This window comes from Enhydra lutris, unplaced genomic scaffold (genome assembly GCF_002288905.1).
Source record: "Enhydra lutris kenyoni isolate GAN:26980312 unplaced genomic scaffold, ASM228890v2 scaffoldscaffold50, whole genome shotgun sequence".
Classification (NCBI taxonomy): Eukaryota; Metazoa; Chordata; class Mammalia; order Carnivora; family Mustelidae; genus Enhydra; species Enhydra lutris.
Window position 1 is genome coordinate 11,955,611 of NW_019154134.1, and position 19,668 is coordinate 11,975,278.

General features: G+C 37.2%; 1 protein-coding gene across 1 annotated transcript in view; it reads left to right on the forward strand.

Moving 5' to 3' along the window:
• Nucleotides 1–19,668, forward strand: part of LOC111156906 (zinc finger SWIM-type containing 6) — a gene marked incomplete at its 5' end in the record, with an annotated part of 192,982 nt that overhangs the window by 152,093 nt on the left and 21,221 nt on the right. The window contains one exon of the mRNA XM_022518037.1: nt 17,451–17,630. Within this exon, the coding sequence (XP_022373745.1) occupies nt 17,451–17,630 (180 nt within the window). The remainder of the gene's footprint in view (nt 1–17,450; nt 17,631–19,668) is intronic.

The following is a 19,668-nucleotide window of genomic DNA, read 5'->3' on the forward strand; positions in this document are numbered from 1 at the left end:
CAACTATACCTTCTTGACCCTTCCTTGTGTTCCCCAGCCCCTTTCCTTTTGGGGTATCTTATAGTAAATTTCAAAATTTGCTCGTGCAAACCTGGAGGAGAGAGTAAGAATTCATCAGTCAGGAATCAGACTTAGGTTATTAGCAACCTTGAAATGGCTTAGATTGGAAGCTAGTCTCTCTTGTGGATGAACATGGGCTGATGAGGTTGGATGGGAGGACTGTAAACAGGGCACTTGGGTCAAATAGAAGCTTGGAAGTGGAAGAAAATCCTGTTAGGAAGAATGCTTTCAGAATGTGCCAAGACTGCAAAAGTCTGACATCCAACATGCAGACATTTAAAGATGACATCAGTAGCGAATAGGTTCAGCAACCTATTCGCCATACATACTGGTCATACATAGAGGATGCTCTTTGCTAAACATTATGTCCTTGGTAGACCATCTAGTCTGCGAGATTTTGGTTAGTTTTGAAACCATTTAAGCCACTCGTTGTACTTAATGATCTTGTCAGTTGCTGTCTTTTTGGTACATTTAAACTAATTCCAGAGCCGTCCTTTTCCATCTCTATATTAACGTTCATGTGATAAACTCACACCCCTTTTCCCTTCTTGTACACTGATCAGAACACTGGAAATGACACTTTTTTTTTCGTTAGTTTTCCTGTACATGTAGGGGAAAAAAATGTGCCTGGCATATAGTTGGTGGGGGAAAAATGTGCCTGGCATGTAGTTGGTGCATATAGTAAAATATTTGAGAGTAAAATAATGAGTGAATAACTGAAGTGTAGTTATATCTGGAAGCCTTAGGAAGTGATTATTTTTGGTGTACCGAAAACAGTATTTGAAAGGCCATAATCTTCACTGTGTCCTCAGTTTTCTTTTCTTCCCCTTCTGGCTTATCCCGCCTTCTCCTCCCATGGTGGATATTCATGGCTGCCTATGTATGCCTGAACGCTTGCATGCGTGTGTGCGCATGTGCATGCACACACACACGCACGCACACTGAAACACAAACAGTTTAGAGTACAGAAGGGCAATGATTCCCCCTTGCCATCAGTGCTGGAGGTAATCTATTGCATTAATCAGCCAGCCAGTGGGAAATGCATGGGGAGTGATTATACTATCATACACAATACAATCAGCATGAAGCACTTGTCAAGACCAATACATCAAAGTTTAATTCAGTAATAGAATGAATTAGAGCAAAATGAAACATTCTGTTCTCCAAGAAACTTGGCACCCATCACAGGTTCTTTCTAAACTCCATAGAAAAGTCAATGCTTTTATGTTTAAAATAATAATAAAATAATAAAAAATATTATTTTAATAAATAAAATAATATTTTATGTTTTTATGAGTAAAATTGCAGTTCTGATATGACCGATGACTGCAATCCTTTTTTCTGGGGATTCTTACACAACTGTAGTGCTAAAGTGTATTCATCAGTATTCCATAATCATAACTATTGGCAAATTTGATTATTTTTTGTTAGGGCTCCTGATGATCTTTTATCCTGAATTGGTGTTCTCCATGGTTAAGTAAAAGGCCAGTTGTTGTCCTGCTGGTTCAGAGAAGCACTTATCCCTAAATGTGGCTGGTGGATGATAGAGTACCTTAGCAGAATAGCGGCTCAATTAACAATAACCTGCTGTTTACAGTGCCTTTTGGTAGGCACTGTCGTTAGGAGCTTATAGTCTAGTTAGGAAACAAAATGAATAAGGGAAAAATAAAAAGCTGCCCGAGACTGCCTAAGAGAACTGAAGAAATGAAGTTAATATCATGTAGGACCTGTTTCAGAAAACTTTGAGGATAGAGCTAATATATTTCATATTCACAGTCACTATTCTGTGTCAGTTTTATAATATATATTCAAATGTAAGACACCCAAGCAAAGCATGCCTTTTCAGAGGGGTGAATAGAGACAAGCTCACCTGGACTGTTTGAGTTTTCAAAACCTTGAACTGGAATATAAAGAACAGATTTATTGGAGTCAGACGGTCTTAAGTATGGATTCTGATCCTCTTATTTACTATCTGTATAGCCCTGGACAGCTCCCCTATCTTAGAGAGAACCTTAGTTTCCTTATCTGTAAAATGACAATAATGTGAATTCTCATGGCCTAAATAAAATAAGGTGGTGAGATAATGCATAATAACACTTTGTTTTTTATTCTAGCAGTCTTTTGCCTGCATTGGGAAAGTGGGCCCAGGAGAACGCTGATAGGACAGAGACATCATGAAGATCTCAGGAGTCTTCAGAAATAGATTTCTATAACCTTGGACTGTTGGACGAATCGTAGAACCGTTCCTAAAGGCAGCTTAGTCAAGCAGCCGGTGCAGAGCCCATGGAAAGTGCTCTTGCTGGTTACCCTAGTTCACATTCCTTCCCCTCACTAACACTGACAACCCTTTTCGTGTGTTCAAATAAGACTTGTCATTGTGCCTTTTTTCTCTTTCTGATTTTTTCTGTCATTCCTCCTTCCCTCAAAAAGGAGAAGGGAGGTGAGTGGTAGAAGAGCTGGCTCTGGTCATTTCTACAGAACCAGATTCCCAATAAGGTCAGGCTGTTGGTGAATTTTGCATGTTGGTCTGAAAGCACTGACAAATCAAATGGAATGGGAAAACTGCATATCAGATGAGGACCACAGGTTTGCCAGAAGGGAACATTGTGGCATTTAGAAGATACCCGTTAGCTGTTTTGAAAGATCTGTCGTTTATTTTTTCTTTTTTTTAACAGCAAAAAGATGGTTATTTCCTTCAGTCTTTTCTCAGAGCCTGGTCAGATGATAATCAAATCTGTGCCCTTTTGCTTAGAGGTTAGCCCTGCTTGACTTAAATTACCTCAATAGCTCTCTCTGAACAATATACCTGATGTATTATTTTGAAAATTTCCCAGAAGTATAGTGAATTAGAAACTAGCATAGCAAATTTAAAGTAAGGGGAATGTTTTCACCAGTTAAACTTACTCTTCAAACACAGGTGACTAACATATTAATACTGAATTGTGCGGCGAACAATACTATAATTAGGGTTACAGTTTTTGTGTGGTCTGACCCAAGAAATTTTGTGACTATAGTTTTGCTAGCACAACTAATTATCCCAGTGATCTCCTATTTGTGACTGCAATTAGGCATTTCATGGCCTCTAAATAAGTATAATTAGTTAATTGGATCATGCATGAAATTCTAGCCTCTCATAATAGCCTCTGAGAACAAAAATAAATATGATAAATATTATGAATTGTTTTATAACTGTGGAACCTTGGGAAATACCACAAGTGATTGTTTTACTTCGTCGGTTACTATTTTGTAAGAAGAAACATGATATTAAAAAGTAGGAATGGAGCTATGTAACAGTTTTCATTCTCTGCCTTTGAGACAGGAAAAAGGGAATCACTAACTTTTCGTATCTCACCTTTAGAGAGGGTAGTGTTGGTTGCCCTGCTCCTATCCCCTCTGCTCCCCACTTGCTACTGCACCTGTGCTCTCCCCATTAGCGTTATACACCCCATATTTTCTGGAAAATAGGGGGAAGAGCTACCTTTAGCAAAAACTTCGAAGTGTCTTATATGGAAAATGTGCACCTTTTGTTTTAATTACTGAATTGATTTGCATATTACCAAACACTGTGCTGTAGAAGGGACTTTAAAAGTAAGTATCACGGACTCTGGGAGGTTGGCACTAGAGAATGGCCAGCTGATCTCTTCAGTCACAAACCCTAATGCTCCACCCAGAGCAGCGCAGCCCGCAGGCTAAGGGCACACTCAGTCACACGCAAGGGCATCATCCCGGAAATGCTGATGCCGCTCTATTCCAACAGACCTCAGAATACACTGTATGTTCAGAGAAAACAGATTTCTTCCAATTTGAATAATCAGTCTTGAATTAGGAGATGGGCTTCTGTTTGTTTTGTTTTGTTTTGTTTTTAAAAGATTCTATTTATTTATTTGACACAGAGAGAGAGATCACAAGTAGGCAGAGAGGCAGGCAGAGATGGGGGGGGAAGCAGGCTCAATCCCAAGACCTTGGGATCATGACCTGAGCCAAAGGCAGAAGCTTAACCCACTGAGCCACCCAGGAGCCCTTGTCTATTGTTTTAATCTCCAGTGAAATTGCTTGTTTTGCTGTGGCTGTCAGTTTCGAAAAATGTGTTTTTCTTTGGTTTCATTAGGCTCTTTTTAGATGGACCTGTGTTGGTTTTTGTTGGAGATGCTTTCTCTACATGGGAGAGACATGTTCTAAGTACATAAGAATACATGGTTAAATAAAGTACAGGGTTTCTTAGCTGTGCTTTTAAGGTTTCTTCCTAATTTTAGACAGTGATGTGCCCCTTCGTATTATACTGCTAAAATATGAGGAATGGAATGATGATTCTGGCAAAAGACAAAAATGATTAATCTTGGAGTCTATGTATGCATAGCTGCACATATGAATCCTAACTTAGAGTTCTTTTTTTTCTCTCTTTTTTTTTTAAGATTTTATTTATTTATGTTACAGGCAGAGATCACAAGTAGGCAGAGAGGCAGGCACAGAGCCCAATTCAGGGCTCGATCCCAGGACCCTGAGATTATGACCTGAGCCAAAGGCAGAGGCTTAACCCACTGAGCCACCCAGGCGCCCCTATAGGAGTTCTTTTTGACCACATAGGTAGGCAGAGGCTAAATACCCAACTATTGAGAATACTGGTTTTTAGGGAGCACGAGTCTGGCTCCCATCTTTAATAGAAGCACAATACCTTTCTTCTTTTCTCTGAACCTTAGTTTCCTTCTCTGTACAGAGAGTTTTTGTGAGGGTGAAATGTGATTGTGTGTCTAAAATGCATAGTACAGGGTTGGGGGAGATGAAAAGTAAATGGCAGCATTTATTGTTAGGTGGGTAAGTAAAGATGCCATTCACTTTTAGAAGTATGTTCGCTGAACTAGATGGAATGATTTGTACCCCAAAGACAGACATTTTAAAACTTTAAATGTAGACTCTAATTAGAAACCTAACATGTGTAACCTGATATTGTTAGGATTTTCCTTGAAGGGATAAAAAGTTAGCATACAAACCAGCACTTAATATTGCACTGTGTGTTGGGACACCTTCTATGCTGTTAAGTTTTCATAATGACTTTTTGGGTGTTTTTTTGTTGTTGTTGCTTTTGTTTTTGTTTTTGTTTTTTTACTGCTTTACTTGCAGCTCTTCTCGTATGTTCAGTAGTTTATTTGGTTTTGATTAGCTTAACTAACAACATGCTCATACTCATTAGTGAATACCTTTGTTTTCAGTTTTGTAATCCAGCAAATTTATAATCTTTCCTGGTAACTGGTGGTAGATTAAAGATAGCCACAGATCTTTTGTTATTCTGTCATTGAGACATGGGGTTTGTTCTCTTTTCTCGTATCTGGTCAGTTTTTAAAATTGTTTGACCAACAGAATATGATAGAGTAGATGTTGGGCCAGTTTCTGGGCCCAAACATTAAATGACCAGCAGTTCACTTCCTGTCTTTAGAAGGTTCTGTCTTGGGTCCCTGAGTTTTCATGTAAGAAGTCTGAAGTTTCACATCCTGACGCTGCCGTGCTCTGAGAAAGCCCATGCTGTCCACATGGAGGGGCTGTGTTAAGGCCGGGGGAAAGTTAGGAAGAGAGTGTTTCTGACCAACAGAATCAATGAGATACAATGATACATTCTTTATTAAGTCAGTAGGTTTAGGGTAGGTTTTTACATAGTAATAGATAACCAGAATATTGGTAATCTATCTGATCATACTTTGTGATTCTTCTCATGGTTATTTTTTGAATGCCAAATTATAGGATATAACAATGTGTGAAAATTATGTTCTTTTATTTCAGTTTTTCCCTTATATAGGATTAAGTCAGATGTTTGTCAGAAATGAATGCTTATTTTTAATAAACAGTGTAACACGATCTTAGCATATTCTGCAGCAGGGCTTGAACTCACGATCCTGAGATCAAGACTTAAGCTAAATTAAAAGTAGGACACTTAACCAACTGAGCCACCCTAGCGTCCCTGCATCTCCACTTTTAATAATTTATTTATTTATTTTTTTAGAGTAATTCTTTCTCACTTTCATATTCTCATTATACCGATTTCACCTGATTTGACTTCTGGGTTTTTCCTCCTCTAATAATAAGAACTTGAGCTCAGGTAACTTAATTTTGTATTCCTGTAGAAGACTCTAGCACCCTGGGCACTGAAAATGAAAAAGGGAGGCGAAGTGGATTGGATGGTAGCTAGAAGTTTTGGCAGAGATGCTAAGGAAGGGGGTGCTAAAGGATCAGTATACACAGGCTTCAGCACTGCACTCTTTGTCCATCCTCTGGCATGAAGTTATCATGGGCAGACAAAATACAGGGATAGGGATGAGGTTGAGAGCTTCCTCCATGTGACTAGATAAAGACAAAATTACCCAAAGCATCTCAGACCTCTGAGTGGCCCTGTGGGCCCTACCTGGGGCCTGGGAGGCTGGAGAGAACAATGCCTACCAGAAAACAAACACATTTAAAAGCCTATTGTTGAAACCAAGGGAAAAGGAGAGACTAAACAATGTTTCCTACTATAATCATACAGCAAGTGGAAATTAATTTATAGGAACCCATTATTACTAGCTTAAGTGTTTAATGTCATGGATATTTTGTTTATTTAATATGTTCTCTTAATAGTTTTAGTAGATCAACTAAAAAATACTTGTAAGGGTATTCACAGAATCACTTGGGATCTGAGCCCTCCATTCCTGTTCTAACCTTTGAGTCTCTGTGTCCTTAACGTCAGAGTCTTCTACACAGGGGTTTGCAGGGAGTGTACCTTTTGGAGCTGAGTAAACTCTACAGTTTTCAAACACTTTAAGTCTAAACAGCCTTATGAGGTAGGTAGGGATTATTATTCCTATTGTTTAAGTGGGGAACTGCCACCTCAGAGACACTAAGTGGGCTGGCCTGGGGCGTACCTTGCCCTTTCCAGATCAGAGCTTGTTTATCAAACATTTCTTCTAGTTGGAAACGTAAGACAGTGGGTATATGAGGTAGGGCAGAGTGATAGTAATTTGTACATCTAAATGTTTGATGGAGAGGACAGGCTTTCAGGGCATGTCAAATTCATTAATTCTTGTTACCCACATTTCCTGGGAGTGTACGTGCTTGTTCGCTGGCACTGCTACTGGTGAAATGCAGAAGTAACCAGAAAGGTGTTTGTGATGATTTGTCTTCTGCCTCAGTGTGTGTCTGCCGACATTCGCTCACTGTTCGGTGAGTTGTAGGATGTGAACAGGTTTAAGACTATGGAGTGGTGCATCTGGTCGCCTTGTGCAAAAGAATGCTTTCTTTCATCTTTTTCTTCTTCCCAGGGGAGTTGTCTTCCTAGTTTTGGTTTACTTTGGCTTGTATGTTACAGTGTATCTTTTTGGTAAAATCACTGCCTGCACATTAGATGGCTTAGTGGAAAGAAGGGTAAAAAGCATGCTGAATGGTGGAGAAAAGCTGGACTAGAGCTGAAATGTGCTGTGGATAACAGAAACTGAGTGATGCACACACCAGTGATTGGATAATTGCCTCTATACACTTTGAGGCATTGAAGCTAGGAAAGCAATTTAAAAGTATTGAATTTGTTTTCATTGTAATTCATAGCAAATAATTAAGTATCCTTTGTGAAAGAACCAATAATACCTTTATAGATGCCAGGTCCTCTGGTAGGTGCTAGAAATGCTAAGTTCTCACTGAGTTCTGTGTAGTATTTTTGGTTGAGTCTTTACAAGGTTTAATGTTTCTGACGGACAGCAGAATGAAGTGTTTATCAAAGAGCTTTATTTTTAAAACTACAAATGTTTCAGGCATGTGTTGGAGGAGAAGGAGATAAATGCCCAAAGTGGGACTCTGAATTAATAAAATTTGGAGAACGACTTACTCAATTTGGTTAATTTGGTTATTAAGGCTAATTACAGCTTTTGTAGTGGTGATTGTTAAGATAAAAGACCATATCTATTATAGCTCTGAACTTGAATCTAACATTAAGAACATCCTTTCAGGATGAAACCTCTCTTTGGGGAGGTGAGCAATGAACGAATGTTATAGGCAAATTAATAAAGGCTTGGCTTTTGAAATTTTTTCTCATTCTTCAAAATGGAAATTTTCTAATTGGAGAAATGTAAGCATGAAAATCTAGGATGGATTTCTTTTTCCCTCAAATTATAGAAATCATTATTTAAAGTTTCTAAGAACATACAGGATTTTGCATTTAAGGACCATAATCCATTTGAGGTTTGGGGGGTTTTTTTCTTCTTTCTTTCTTTCTTTATTGGAAAGGGAAAGAGAGAGCAGAGGGAGAGGGAATATTAACCTGGCTTCATGCCCAACATGGATCCCAATATCAGGCTCAATCTCAGGACCCCAAAATACAGAATTCTTACTCATAATGAACACATTGAAGATAAATCACTCATTTTGGAAAAACATATACATCACATTATTTGTCAGTATTAACTTACTTGTTGCCCTTTTACATAACCTTGTTAATACACTAACAACCTGATGATGAAGCTACTAGCCACAGCGCATCTTTCAGGACAACTTCTTGATTTTAGTTTTGTCTGATTACGTGTTCATTTAAGATTAGTAGAATTATAAGATAAAAACATCTTGGAAGAGAAACTTAAAATGTCCTTTTTTAAAAAAGATTTATTTAGGGGCACTTGGGTGGCTTAGTTGTCAAGCGGCTGCCTTCAGCTCAGGTCATGATCCCAGCATCCTGGGATTGAGTTCCAACTCAGGCTCCCTGCTCGGCGTGAAGCCTGTTCCTTCCTCTCCCATGTCTCTGCTTGTGTTCCTTCTCTTGCTGTGTCTCTCTCTGTCAAATAAATAAATATAAAATCTTTTTTAAAAAAAGATTTTATTTGTTTATTAGAGAGAGACACAGAGTGTGTGGGAGGAGCAGAGAGAGAGTGCAAGAGTCTTAAGCAGACTACAAGCTGAGCATGGAGCCCGATGGCAGGGCTCGATCTCACCACCCTGAGCTGAAACCAGGAGTATGATACTTAAACTGACTGTATCACCCAAGTGCCCCTGAAATATTCTTTTTTTTTTTTAAAGATTTTATTTATCCATCTGACAGAGAGAGATCACAAGTAGGCAGAGAGGAAGGCAGAGAGAGAGGGGGAAGCAGGCTCCCCGCCGAGCAGAGAGCCCAGTGTGGGGCTCAATCCCAGGACGCTGGGATCACGACCTGAGCTGAAGGCAGAGGCTTAACCCACTGAGCCACCCAGGTGCCCTGCTCCTGAAATATTCTTAATGTTTAAGTATTAGCTGTTAAATATTAGGATTTTACTTTTTAAAAAGGTGATTTGATGATTTGGCAATTTTTTAAGTTCGGTGTAACCTCATAAGTATCAATGGCAATTTTTGGTCCAATATATAGTTTTTATTTAATTACTTACATGTAAGTTTGTGCTTACAATCTTACATGTAAGATTGTGCTCATCAGTCCACAACCTAAAAGCTGGTAAAGTTATATCCATTTTCCACTGGGCTTCAGTGGAAAAGGCTGTAATTTTGGGTTCTTCAGGTACCATTTAGATTTGTCCCTTGCTTTGTGACAGCGTGTGGTCATATTTCATTAGAAGCTAATTTTCTGTTTCTGGGCATGGGAAAGGCATAATAAGGTATTAATTTATGCAATGTCCATTGGCTTATTAGGGAATTCCGGCTGAAAGAATGCTCTTACTTAAATCCTTGGGGTACCAGTAGACAGTATTGTTTGATACCGATACGATGTAGCAGTAGTTTGCTTTGTAATTTACATACAGTAAAATTCTTACAATACTTCAAAATATATTATAAATACTATGAAAATACATACACCTGTCGTGTTGGAGCATCATGGAGAGCAAGCCTGCCATTGCAGCATCCAGCTGGGGGCTGGGGATATTAAAAAATGGTATTATAGTGGTGCAGGGTTCAATAAACTGGGGTTAATGCAAGATGATACAGTATGTGAGAATGATGGTGTAACAGAAGCCATAACAAGACTTCCTAGGAATCTTGATAATAACAGGATGACTTGGGACGCCTGTGTGGCTCAGTCAGTTGAGTGGCTGCCTCCTGCTCGGGTCATGATCCCGGTGTCCTGGGATCGAGTCCCACATCGGGCTCCTTGCTCGGCGGGGAGCCTGCTTCTCCCTCTGCCTCTGCCTGCCACTCTGCCTGCCTGTGCGCGCGCTCTCTCTCTCTCTCTCTCTCTCTCTCTCTCTCTCTCTCTGACAAATAAATAAAAATAAAATCTTAAAAAAAAAAAAAATAACAGGATGACTCACATTACGGGAGCGTTGCACCTGACCGCGAAGCAGCAGATTTTGCATAAAGAGCAGTGGCTTGGGTGCCTAGGTGACTCAGTTGGTTAAGCGTCTGCCTTTGGCTCAGGTCATGATCCAAGGGCCCTGGGATCGAGTTCCACCTTGGGTTCCCTGCTTAGTGGGGAGTCTGCTTCTCCCTCTACCCCTACCCCTTGCTTGTGATCTCTCTCATACTCTCTCTAATAAATAAATTTTTTTTTAAATCTTGAAAAAAAAAAAAAAAAGAGCAGTGGACAAAATGTGAGGGTAAATTCTACCTTAAATGATATCTGAAAGAGGTTAGGCAGGAAAGAAGAGAGAGAAAAATGGGCAAAGAAAGGATCATAGTTGACATTTGTGGTTGCCTCTGTCCTCAAAGTAATTTTAAGAAATTGATTAAACCTGAAATGTACAATTTAGAACTCTTTGGACTGCAAATGAATTACTTTAAGTAAATGTCTATTGTAACTATGAAAAAATACATATATCTGAATTTTTTGCTGTACAGTTTTGAGTTTGGACAAATGAATAGAGTCCTGTAACAGTTACCACAGTCAACATATGAGATGGTTATATTCCCTCCAGAAATTTCCCTCACACTGTTCCCATGTGTCATTTCCATTGCTGACTCTCAGTCCTTGTATTGGTGATTAGTCCCTTTAGTTTTACCTTTTCTAAAATGTCCTGTAAATTAAATAATGAGAGTGTATGTGTGTGTTCACACACATATCCTTTTGCTCCTGGCTTCCTTCACTTAGTATAATGCATTTGAGACGTTATGTGTGTGTCAGGGCTTTGTTTCTTACAACTGGGTAGTGATCAGTTATATGAATGCAGCAGTTTGTTTATCCGTTCACCAATTCAAAGACATTCAGGTTGTTTCCAGTTTAACGCATTTATGAGTAAAGCTGCTATAGAGACACCCAGGTGGCTCAGTCAGTTAAGCATCTGACTCTTGATTTCGGCTCAGGTCACGATCTTAAGGTCTTGAGATCAAGGCCTGCATCAGGCTCCTTGCTGGTTGTGGAGCCGGCTTCAGATGGTCTGTCTCCCAGTGTGATGTTGAGCACTAGAGGTGAGAGCTGACATCTTTGACTTGTTTTGATCTCAGAAAGTTCAGTCTTTTGCCATTATGATGTTAATGCAGGATTTCTTTTGCAGATGACTTTATCAGGGCAAGTTATCTTCTGTTCCTGTTTTGCTGAGAGTTTTATTTGTTATGAAGTAATGTTGAATTTTGTCAGCTGCTTTTTTTGTTGAAGAAAATTGCTTTTTCTGCATCTGTTGAAATGGTCATGTTTTTGTTTTTTCTTAGTCTGTTAATATAATGAGTTACTGACTCTGATTTTTAATGTCAATCCAACCTTGCTTTCCTGGGATAAACTGAACTGGTTGTGGTGTATTTTCCTTTTTGTATATTTCTTAATTAGATTTTCTAATATTTTGTTGAGGTGTTTACTTCTATGTTCATGAGGGATATTGATCTGTAATTGTATTTCCTTGTAATATCTTTGTCTGGTTTTGGTGTCCGGGTAATGCCGGCCTCTTAAAATAAGTTGGAAACCTTTCCCTCCTCTGTTTTCAGGAAGATACTGTGTAGAATTGGTACTCTTTCTTAAATATTTGGTATAATTTTCCAGGGAAAAATCTGGACCAGCATTGTCAGAAATTTTTAATTACAGATTTAATTTCTTTAATAAATTGATTACTATTCAGGTTGTTATTGCTTTCTTTTCTTTTTTTTTTTTTAAAGATTTTATTTATTTATTTGACAGAGAGAGATCACAAGCAGACAGAGAGGCAGGCAGAGAGAGAGAGAGAGGGAAGCAGGCTCCCTGCTGAGCAGAGAGCCCGCTGCGACTCGATCCCAGGACCCTGAGATCATGACCTGAGCCGAAGGCAGCGGCTTAACCCACTGAGCCACCCAGGCGCCCCCGTTATTGCTTTCTTAGTGAACTCTAGTAGTTTTTTATTTTCAAGGAATTTGTTTATTTTATCTAATTAGTCAAATTTATGGGCACAAAGTTATTCATAGAATTCTGTTATGAGCCTTTTAATGCCTCTTTAGGAGTTAAAATGATATGTCCTCTTCTATTCCTGATACTGATAGTTTCTTTCTTTTTTCTCTCTCTAATTATAGGTTTATTGATTTCATTAATCTTTTGGTTTCATAGAATTTGGGAGGTGGGCAGTTTTCTATTTAATTAATTTCTGATCTGTTATTTCCTTCCTTCTGTTTGCTGGCTTTGATTTCTTTCTCTTTCTAGTTTCTTAAGGTGGATGTCTAGATTATTGCTTTTCTTTTCTACTGGAAGTATTTAATACTATACATTTCCCTCTAAACTCGTTTTAGCTGTTGATCACAGATTTTGATGTATTTTATTTGTGTTTTCATTCAGTACAGAGTATTTTCTAATTTTTCTTGTCACTTCCTCTTTTAGTCACGAGTTATTTATAAATAAGTGTTATTTAGGGAATTTTCCAAATATCTTACTTACTGTTATTGATTTCTGGTTTAATTCTGTTAAATCAGAGAATATATTTTGTATGTTTTCAGTTCTTTCAAATTTGTCAAAGTTGTTTTATGGTCTAGAATACAGACTACGTTGGTGAATATTCTTTGTGCATTTTAAAAAGAGAAGTGTTTTGTTTTGTTTTTTCTAGTAATAGGTAGAATGAATGTTCTGTAAATGTCATTGAGGCTTAAATTGGTTGATAGTATTTAGGTATTCATCCTTGCTAATTTTCTATCTACTTGTTTCATTAATGAAAAAGGAGTATTAAAGTTTCTAAATATAATTATGAATTTTTCTATTTCTCCTTTAAGCTTTAAGCTAAATACTTCATGTATTTTGAAATCTTAGTGTTAGATTTAGCTTTATTCATTTGGGATCCTCCTGTGTTTTTAGAGAACTGACCCTTTTATCCTATTATGTCTCACCTTATCTGAGGTATTTCTTGTTCTGAAATCTACTTTGTTTGATATTAATATGGCCACCAGCTTTATTTTGAAAGTGGTTACATACTATATCTTTTTCTGTCCTTTTCCATTTAATCCCTCTATGTTATTACATTTAAAATAGCTTACTTGTACATAGCATAAAGTTGAGTCTTGCTTTTTAATCTGATTTTATCTTTTTAAATTTGTATGTTTAGATCATTTACATTTAATGTAATTATTGATGTAGTTGAATTTAAGTCTACCATTTAGTACTTGTTTTCTGTTTATTATCCTCTCTGTTTTTATTCCTTTGTTCTTTCTTCCCTGCTTTCTCCTCTTCTTTGGATTGTTCTAACCTTTTTTAGTATTTCATTTAATCTGTTGTCTTTTTTGTTTGTGTCTCTTTGTATAGTTTTAATGGTTTTGGTATTATAATAAACATACTTAACCTTAACCAGTCTACTTTGAGTTTATATTTTGCCACTCTAAATACATTTTAAGTAGACTGTAGAGTTTTAACAATCGTATAGGTCCCTTTACTCTCCCTTTAATATGTTACAGTTTTTATGTGTATCACATCTTCATACATTTAAAATGCCACAAGGCAGTGTCCAAATTGCTGCTTTCAATACTCACATTTATTTTAAACAACTTAAAAGGACAAAAGCAGCTTGTTATATGTAGTCAGGTATGTATCATTTCTATTGCTCTTCTTTTATTCCTGTATTTCCCAGTTCACTCTGGTATTATTTTTCTTTAGCCTGAAGTACTTCCTTTAACATTTCTTCCAGAACAAGTCTCTGGCAACAAATGCTTAGTTTTTCTTGATGTGAGGATAACTTTATTTCACCACCGTTCCTGAGCAATATTTTTGTTGGATATAGAATTTTGTGTTGACACTTCAGTTTCTTTCAACACTTTGAAGATGCTGTTCCACTGTCCTTATCTGTGATTTCTGATGAGAAATCCCAAATTATTTGAGTTGTTCTTCCATATATGGTGTTTTAGTCTTTGCTTTCAAGAGTTATTTTTATTTTTTTAATTTTTTAAAAAGATTTTATTTATTTATTTGACAGAGAGAAAGAGAGACCACAAGTAGGCAGAGAAGCAGGCTCCCCGCTGAGCAGAAAGCCGGAAATGGGGCTCGATCCCAGGACCCTGGGATCATGACCTGAGCCCAAGGCAGAGGCTTAACCCACTGAGCCACCCAGGCGCCCCTCAAGATTTTTTTAATCTAGGTTTGGTTTTAGTGATTTGATTATGAGATGTTGGGCATGGCTTTCTTTGAGTTTACCCTTTTTGTGGTTGGCTGCGCCTCTTGATTCTGTAAAATTCATAATTTTTCCAAATTTGGAAGTTTGCAGTCCTTTCTTCCACATTTTTCTGTATCTGTGTCTCATCTTCTGGGGCTCCAGTGACACAAGTGTTATATCTTCTGATGTTTTCCCACTTGTCTAAGATTTTCTCTGTTCTTCAGATGAGATCATTACTATCTTCACATTCACTAACTTCTCCCTCTCTCATATCCCTTTTGCCATTGATCCCATCCAGTAAATTTTTTATTCCAGATAATTTTTTTTCACTTCTGAACTTTCTAGTTGGTTCTTTTAATAGTTGGTGTTTTACTCCTTTCATTAGTGTTTACCTTCATCTCATGGAGTATAGTTAAAATAGTTGCTATAAAATCTCTGACTGATAATTCTAACATCTGGTTCTTCTTAGTTGGCATCTGCTGATTGTTTTTTTTCCCTTGAGAATTGATCACATTTCCCTGTTTCTTTATAAGCCAAGTTATTTTGGATGCCGGACATTTTGAATACTGTGTTGTGAAGGCCTAGATGATCTTCTTGTTTTTTTTTAAGATTTTATTTATTTATTTGACAGGCAGAGAGTGAGAACACAAACAGGGGGAGTGGGAGAAGCAGCAGCAGGCTTCCTGTTGAGCAGGGAGCCCCATGCGATGCAGGACCCAGTCCCAGGACCCTGGGATCGTGACCTGAGCCAAAGGCAGATGCTTAACCACCTGAGCCACCCAGGTGTCCCCTAAGAGTCTGGGTCTTATTAAAGTCCTCTGGAGCATTGTTTTGTTTTTTTAAAGCATACAGTCAATAACCAGGGTAGATTCATACTTAACTTCCATTTCATCTGATTTGGGTGACATATCCATAGTTTTCAAAGCTTTGATCTGCTGCTTTTGGTCTTTCTGGTGCACTAGACTTAGACCTGTTGGTACATAGTATCTAGGGATCTACCTGGCTCCAACTCCTCAGTGTGAGGAGGGCCACTTTTCCCAGTTATCTCACCAACTAGATGAAATTTTTCTTAAGTTTTACTGTATGTACCCTCTACAGAGTTCGCCAAATGGAGCTAATCTGCCCATGCCAGGAGATAGTAGAGGGGGAAAATGTAACAGGAAATCAGTGTGATGTGGCTTACTTCTTAAAGTTTTATTTCTCCAGTCTGCTTGCTTTTATTTACTTTATAGAGTACTCAGGTTGCTGCTTTCTGTTTTCTTGGGGGAGAGATAAGCTATAGTGGGTTTATTTCATTTTAACTGATCATATTTTGTTTTTAATTGGCATTTAAAAATGCCAATTGAAAATATAGAAATGCAGTATTTAAATATCTGCGGCTTAAATAGGTTGTAGCCATTTTTATTTTCTGTTGGTAAAGGTTATTTGATATTTAAAATATCAGATTCTGCAATTGAAGAAGCTTGCTAATTTTATTAAGTTTTTAATTTTAATTCCAATATAGTTAGCATACAGTGTTATGTTAGTTTCAGGTGTTCAATATAGTGATTCAACAATTCTATACATTACTCTGCTCATCATTATAAGTGTACTCTTTAATCCCTATCACCTATTTTACCCATCCCCCTACCCACTTCCCTCTGGGAACCATTAGTTTGTTCTTTGTAGTTAAAAGTCTCTTTTCTTGGTTTGTTTCTTCCTCTCCTTCTTTCCTTTGTTCATTTGTTTTGTTTCTTAAATTCCACATATGAGTGAAATCATATGGTATTTGTCTTTCTCTGACTGACTTATGTTACTTAGCATTTGTACTGTCTAGTTCCATCATTGTTAGAAATAGAGGCTTCATTTTTAATGGCTGAATAATATTCTGTACTGTGTATGTGTGCATACCACATCTTTATCCATTTATCTATTGATGTTCACTTGGAAAACTTGCCAATTTTAAATGTGGAAGAATGTAAAGCATCTCTTTTGGACTAAACAAGCTGCTCATTTCTACCTTTGTTATTCACTCAGCTAACATAGTTGATTAAAATAGATACAGATACACATACCTGTTCAAAGAAAAAGAAATGGGTTTGAAATAATAGAATCTGTCTTGTGTTGAAATTAGTAAAGTAAAACTTAAAGTTTTAGAACTTGTGAAACAATTATTTAATTAGCTATCTCTGAAGAATGTAGAAAAGAATAGTAAATTTTATCAGTACTTAATTCAAATTATGAGTTATCCCTTCTAAATTCATTATAGCTTTTCCTTTGAAAAACAAGTGAAATTTTGATGACTATTTAATTTCATTCACATAAAGACATAAATTTAGTGATTTCACTTACAATAAGTTCAGTTTCTGGTTAAATCATTTAGGGAGGTATGTCTAAGTGAATTTTAAAGATCTTTTGATATATAAATATGCATATTAGTATATAGATATGCATACTAATTTAAAAATATCATAAAGTTTAGACAGCTTATAAAACTAGGAAATTGTTTGGGCCTATTATATATCTTTATGATTTTATTGTAAAAAGGGAAATTTAATTATTGCATCAAAGAACCATTTAGCGTGGTTTGTTCCAGAATTAATATATAAAAACTATTCGTTTGTAAATTAAAGTGGCAAATTAGACTGTAGGGTTTTATTCTTTATTGGTATTTTTGTCCAAAATGTCACATAAGTAGGAAGGTGATTACAGTTAGCATTTGAAATCATCTTTCATCTTTATGTGTAATAGTGTTTGGATATTTGGTTCAAATTTGAGCTCTGTTGTTCTTCCATTACACTCTGTATGAGATTTATGTCTTGGATTAAGGAGAGAATTGAGTTATAAAAACAGCAGACCTGAGTCCATTTTGAAAGCATTTAAAATGTGACATTGGTAATTAGAATTGGAAATTTTTATAATTTTTGAAATTCACTTCCCTTTCTCCCTTTAAATTAGGTGCTCTGTGGATGTGTATAGTTTTAAACCCCCACTGCAAGTTGGAACAAAAGGCCAGTTGGTTAAAACAGCTGAAAAAGTGGAACAGTGTTGATGTCTGTCCATGGGAAGATGGAAATCATGGCAGTGAATTACCCAACTTAACCAATGCTTTGCCTCAGGGTGCAAATGCCAACCAAGGTGAGTCCACAGTAATATTCTGTTCACTTTGTGTCCACCTGAGTGTGTATATATGCTTCTAATTGTGACTTATAATATATGTGGGAAAATTATTTTGCCTGCTAGACTTAAAATAATTTAAGGACTTCATGTTTTGAACATGAATGTATGCATTTTTCATTTTTACCTGATTCCTTTGTGTGTGTTTTTTCATATTATCAGAATACAGACAGGTACTATACTTTTATGTATTAGTATGTGTTAAAATTCCTTAGTAATTATTTAGTTTGGGAAATAATTTTAAAAACCATGGAATAGGGTGATAATACATTACCTTGTAAAACAAAATATTGAGAGGCTTGAGAAACTGTGTTTTTATCTCTGTTGGTGCAACCCAATTCATATTGGGGTTACTGTGTAATTTCATCAGTTAAAAATTGTTAGTTTTAATATATAGCAAATAAACATTTATGACTGAGCTGGAGGGTCATAGGATGCTGTTGGCATTTGAAGTAGGAAAATTCTTTATTGTAAAGGATTGTCTAGCATACTTTTCCCTACCTGCTGTAAGCTAATAGTGCCCTCCAATCTTTGGGACAATTAAGAGATGTTTTCAGACATTTCCATATGTCCTCTGAAGGGCCTGTGTGTCTCATTTCTATGCTGTTTTTTCAGCTTCTCCTTTTCTGTTGGATCCATCCATTTAGATCAATGATGTTCCTCTCATCTGCAAAAAAATCCCAAATCCTTCCTTGGCCTCATTTTCCTTTCCAGCTATTGTACTATTTTTTTTTCTTTCAGAACCAAGTCCTCAATTAAGTTTTACAAATAAAAATTTCCTTCATTAATTCATGTCACTATTTTTGTGTGATTTTTGTGCTCCTGCTGCACAAAATTTTGGGGTGAGGAGGATTTGACAGACTTTAAAGTTATGATCGATGTATGGTAGTAGTTAAATGACCCTGGAAGGATCCAGAATCGAGATTGTCATTCTGTATGTGCTGACCCTATATGGAGTTGGTTCTACTAGAAAGAGCTAGACATTGTGTTGACTATGAATGTTAAAATAGTGCTTTTAGTCTCTACAAAGAAAATGAGATGTATGACTCCACAGGGACTTGTCCAATCAAAAAGAAGTTTTAGGACTTAGAAAAGATCTGGCTTTGCTTTGTCTAGAGATATTTGCCTTGGGAATTTAGTATTTGAAATCTATCATACCTTTATTGCCCATGATTATTTTGTTTAATAACTTCAAAGAATATAAGTATACTCCATTTTTTCCCCCCACAAGCTTAGAATTTTCAAAATTTAACAATTCAGCATTTATTTTCTTCCATTGTTAGGGAAGGGCGTGCCTGTATCTACATAGATAACCACTTTAATCTCCTTTTACTTAATTATATTTTGAGGTCTCTCTGTTTCACTCCCCATCTACTTTTTTGGCACTGCCAGCCTAACATTTTATAGTTTACTATTTTACTTTACATTTGGTCACTTTGAGGAACAGAAATATTCCATGGACTTCAGAGAGCCTTTAAGAAATGGTCCAACCTGCAGATGAAACAGTTCATTTCATGTATGGTTTGGTCCAGGCACATGAAGTCAGAATCTAGTTTCTATTTAGGGCAATTGTTTCTCGCTGTTGGGCATAATGGCACAGGGTTCCTGTTTTTAGCAGAATATCCACATCCTCCTGGGGGGGGGGGGGTTGTCAGAAGAGACGTCTGTACAGAGGGATGCTGATGTTCAGCCTGTAGCACCTCTGTTGGAGCGCAGGGGAGAGTCTGCGGTAGCCGGCAGAGCGAGGTAGCCGGCAGAGCCCAGCAGCCGCGCCACTGCAGCCGGGTGGAGCGTGTGCAGGACCCAACCTATGGGCAGAGTTGGATATGCTGCCATGCAGGAGTGAATGTGAAGGGGGACTTGGGCCTTGTCTTAGCTAAGATTATTTGTTAAAATTAATTAATAACATTAAAATCCACACTCTTTGAAAGAGTAGGGTTTTTTTTTTAATGTACCAGATGATAGCCAGTTTTTTTATTTTAATTTTTTGATAATAGAG